The sequence below is a fragment of the Fibroporia radiculosa genome (assembly GCF_000313525.1).
Source record: "Fibroporia radiculosa TFFH 294 genomic supercontigs, scaffold2898, whole genome shotgun sequence".
Lineage (NCBI taxonomy): Eukaryota > Fungi > Basidiomycota > Agaricomycetes > Polyporales > Fibroporiaceae > Fibroporia > Fibroporia radiculosa.
Genome location: NW_012133666.1, coordinates 1 through 4,923, shown reverse-complemented (window position 1 = coordinate 4,923; position 4,923 = coordinate 1). Strand labels below are relative to the sequence as shown.

The window sequence follows — 4,923 nt, the reverse complement described above, 5'->3', positions numbered from 1 at the left end:
GGAAGCGCACGAGGGACGGGTTCGCGGGCTTGCCGATCTTGTCGAGCTCGTCTGGGGCAATGCGCAGCACCCCCGCTGCAACGATGCGTTCGTGAGCGGCAGAAGGAGGAGAATAGAGTACGCACGCTTCATGGAGATGTACTCCCATGCGGCGTCGATGGCGGGGCTCGGGGTGCCGCGGTACTCGGACGGGAAGCGGAAGGAGCCATTGAAATACGTGGTATGGTAGGTGACCGCGTTGAGTGCGGGTGCTGGGAGAAGGGTCAGCGTCGGTGTCGAGACGGGCGGTGAACGCACAAACAGTATGTGGAGAGCCGCGCAGCGCACTGTGTGTCGGACGGGCGGCGCGCGCGCTGGAGGATGACGGCGAGGATTACAATAGCGAATACTGTGAAGGTGGCAATCCAGGGCCAGGAGCGGCGCAGAGCTGAGGACCGGGTGCGGCTGCATTCGCAGACACTGGTGCCGTCGACGTCCAGGTCCGCAGGGTGCGTGAGGAGCTTCTCCGAGGACTCGTGCGGGTCGCCTTGGGCGATGGGTGTGTACTGTTCTGCAGACGGAGGGGACATTCTGTGTAGGTGCGATGTTGCGTGCACTAACCGCGAGACAGGGTGAAGATTCGAAGAAGAGAGCAGATGGGCCCTCGCTGGAGGGCACACGTTGATTGACCAGCGTTACGGGCTCGGTCCGAAGACTGTCGTAAGAACAATACCTGTAAATGTGATATTGGCGAGCTGGGGTAGACTGTACTTGTCGTCCTTCTAGAAAGTTTTTCTGAATGGATTTCTGCCATTGGTCCCTTCCCGCACAGCGCCGTTAGGGTGGCTTGCCTCTCGATCGGCACACATCCAGGGCCCGGGCTGGTGAGTAGGTGCCAAGCATTCCAATGTTCAAATTGTCGCAGCGGATGGGGCCCGAAGGAGGGGTACCATCCAATTGTCTATCAGTATGACGCCTGCGCCGGTGAGCGGGGACCTTCCTAGGTCCGCAGGGAGTATTCGCCGGAGACGAAACTGACCTAGATGTACTTTGCCGTATTCAACGAAGACAAAGCATTGTTGGGCGGAGTGGTTTCGCACAACGTTGGCAGAGAAGCCGCGCATGGAAGCAACATCACATGCTGCCCCCTAACGGCTCTCCAAGTCACTAGTCAATAGCCGAATCGCGATCTCGGACTTAGGCCTCAGATTCCGGAGCGCGCGCGGAGACGCAGCGGCGGTTGCGGAGAACGTGCGATTGCATGCGAGTGGATAGTTCACGTCAAGCTTCAAGACGCGGCAGAAACACGAAAGCCGGGGCGCACATGCCGCGTTGCTGAATTGCTAAGTTGGCAGCCCTTCCATTCGTGCTGAATTGCCCACGTCTGTATCAAGTGGTGACCGGCGAATGTCTATGCCGTCAACTTCCCTGGAGCTGTGCGTCAGAAGAGCCACTGGGCGGCGAACCACATTGAGTAGGGCCACGATGCAATTCATGGGTGCGTATCATTTGTCGTCAGATCACATCATAGTCGGTCAATATGGTATGGTTCAACTGTCAGATTTGGGCTTCTCTACACTGGAGGAGCCGCACCCTCTTTTCAAGCCGAAGCCGCATTATCTTCCATGCTGAAGTTCATGGAGGCATATGGTCACAAGGGTCAATAAAAAAGCACCAGAGCCCAGGCACATTGCGAGAACATACCAGAATAATGAACTGTACCGAAGCAAATTTTGTTCTAGCGCATAACTGGGCCTCGGTACTTGTGTGGAGACATGACACACGGCGTTGAAAGAGCATCTCCGAATGGTCCCTCATATTCACGCACGTTCAGCAAAAATACCATGCTGTTGAGCTGAACCTGTCCGGACTTCAAGCAACGCTGCCGTACATCCCAAAGGAATGGATCCACCGGAGAAAAAAGGCATAAGACACGCGTCGATACATATGGTATATCACAAGGGCAATCGTCAAAATGATTCACGCGAGTTGCCTTGGTGGAGGCTCTTCATGAAACCTTCGTGCCCTATAACCAGCCCCAGTCATTGATGAACCTATGTGGTCAGCGATGCGTGTACATGGAAGGACATGGAAGGACTGCGCATAACAAACGAACACACCTCCGTGCTAGAGTTTATGTCGCCCGTATGTCAAGCACACCACTTAAATCAGCAGAGAATTTGCAGAAAACGGCACAAATACAGACATGGCTTAAAGTACGAGGGTTTCGTGCCACCTAGCGGGCTCAATATCAAACTACAAGCCATGAGAAGACACAGCAGGCGACGCCCAGCGACGAGAGAGTGACAAATTGAAGACAAAATATCCATTTAATCATTACAGGACGTACCACTATTTTGCTTTGACTACTCATCGTGGCAATCATCTGTCATATCGGTGTACCCATCATCGTAGCGATCGTATTTGACCTTCATCGCATCAGCGTACTCCCCATCAAGGGTCACAACGGTCGTACGAGTGGAGATGGTGCGGGATAGGAGCGGAATGGTTGACGGACGACGACGCGAACAAACCTGGTATGGTGTATAAATCCAGAATTAAAATAAAAATAAAAATAAAAATGACGCGAACAAACCTGAGCGTGACATCGCGCGTCGACGCGCAACGTCACGAGCCTTGTCCTCTACAGCCCGCGCGCAAGACGGTCCTCGCTGACCCGACGCCTCCGCAAATAGCGAAAATAACTTAAAATTATCTCTGGGTATCTCTGACTGCCGCTGTGCGCACTACTGCATGCTGCAAAGGTAGAGCAGCCTGCTGTGGGCGCCCAGCCTCGTGTTGTATCTTAATGACTGACAAAGCGATAAGTAGAGATGCTACCGCCAGCCCCTGCAGGGCCCCTCGACTGTTTGGATCCAAAGTACATGTCCGCATCCAGGAAAGCCTGACCCGAAGCTAAAAAAATCGATACTGGCACAATGGTTCTGATATTTCTGCTGGGCGCGACGAGAAGCAAGGGTCGCGCACAGTGCTGGATACAAGTTCACTGGTGATTCACATGCATGCCTACCACAGCCAGATACCTCCTCAGAGGCCCGAGATAGCTCCATCTCATTTTGTACGGTTCGGGTCTGTACGAAGCAGATCGACGCGGTATGGCGACGTACATGGGGAAGTGAACATTATCGACGTGATCTGACTCCGCTCCGCAACCACGGATCGGAGAGGAGCTCCTTCGCAGACTGTCGATCTTCCGGAACCCATTGCAATATCTTCCGCATAAAAGCAAAGAAATCAGTCTTGCTGTCGTCCTTCAGCTTGTCCTATAACTCTTCTAGTGATATCATGGGTACCTCGGTCTTCAAATTGTCTGCAACGCTAGTCAGAACATGGCGAGACAATGAGGAAGACAACACTGACAATTCTCATCAAAACATGCAAACATGATAGGACTGCGTCGTAAGAACTCGCCCGGGGGAGGTCCCAGAAGGGCACACATTTCTGCTACGTGCTGCACGCTAGAATTCTTACCGTCAGCATCTGTAGTGTCAAATAAAGGATCGCCCTCCATGAGATGCCACGCCTGAATATTCTTAGTTAACGTAGACCCCAAGAGCAACACTCGTTTACCATCATTCCGACAGACCATGTCCACTTTGTCCGCCCAAGGCATCTGTAGAACCACTTGGGTGCTCGGTACAGGAACGGCTGAATCAGCGCATCGTAGCTATCAGCGCCATTGCGAGCTTCGCCAAAGTCACAAATCATCGGTTGTCCAAAGTTAAGTTTTTTCGGCACTCCAAGCTCGCGGGACTCGTAGATCACTCGATCACCATCGACCTTGCGAGCACTCGGGTGTTCCATCTCATCCCGCTCAAGATCTGAGAAAATCGTCTTATCACCAGACGCCACGAGGATATTCTTCGGGTGCAGATCTTGCAGTAGTATATCAGTCGTGGTAGAAAAATGGACGTACCTGTATGTATCACTTTGGCTTTAGAATGCAGGAAGTCGAGAGCGTAGAGAACGCGGATGAGTATGCTCTTTACGCATTCCTCGGGAAGCTGGTGCCCCGGAAAGATCCTCCGATGAGAAGTCAAATTCTGAGCCATAGTTGATGAACGAGACATTGGCGAGCATCGTCTTTCCCCATAATCACGAAATCGTCTAGGCTGGTGCGGATTAAAGTGGCACCAAAATGCTCTGACTTGATCTTATTGAGGTGTCTAAAGACCTGTGCTTCTCACAGACCCTGAGAAGAATTCGGCCTCGTAAATCTTCAATGCGACATATCTATGCGTTCTATCCTCTCTGTAAGCAAACCGGGCCTCGAGATTCTATCTAGTCTTTATGCAACAACACGCATCGGAGATCCCGACAAAACCATACTGTTGAATACGTTCCGTAGCCGAGCTTTCCAATGACTTGATATCGCGAACGATAGATGTCGCACAAACGCACCGGGTAGAATACATGCGGCTTGTACCAGGCGAGGTTCTCCTCTTCGACTTTGGCGGAGGGGTCGATGAGGCTGAAGCCTGTTGTGGGAGTTTGCCTTGGAGGAGATGGCGAACGGCGGAGCAGCCTACGGGCCCATCGGACTTTTGAGATCATAAATATTAAAAAACAAGTTATGTGGATGGAAGCATGGAGGACTTGGGAATGCGTGAAGCAATCGTGAAGCACGCGCGAAAAGGCTAGCCAGTTTGTTGATATTCGCTCGGCAGCCGCCGCTGTACAGGCTGCAGCCACATCATTGAAAGGTCATAAGCTACTAGCACAAAAATTCATCCATTCCATTAGGAGGAAATGGACCCTTTGCGAGACTCAAGAGAACTTATTTTGCGACCTAGTTGAAGGCTCGACAAATGCGCGTTTCGCAGCTCTGGAAAGGCAAAAAGCCACCTTCGACTATGGAAAAAGGTTAGATCCCTACATTGTGGTATTCAAGTCTTATCGCACACTTCCAATGCCTTTCATTGT

The 4,923-nt window shown here is 52.1% G+C and overlaps 1 protein-coding gene across 1 annotated transcript; it reads right to left on the bottom strand.

Annotated features, from left to right (window-relative positions):
• Positions 1-3,122: 3,122 nt before the first annotated feature.
• On the bottom strand, positions 3,123-4,052 carry FIBRA_08782 (uncharacterized protein; the record flags this gene model as incomplete). Its single annotated transcript, XM_012330404.1, has 5 exons — positions 3,123-3,239; positions 3,294-3,310; positions 3,361-3,523; positions 3,571-3,875; positions 3,917-4,052. 5 exons carry the CDS (start codon positions 4,050-4,052, stop codon positions 3,123-3,125), a joined length of 738 nt encoding a protein of 245 aa, XP_012185794.1.
• Between the last annotated feature and the right edge of the window lie 871 nt (positions 4,053-4,923).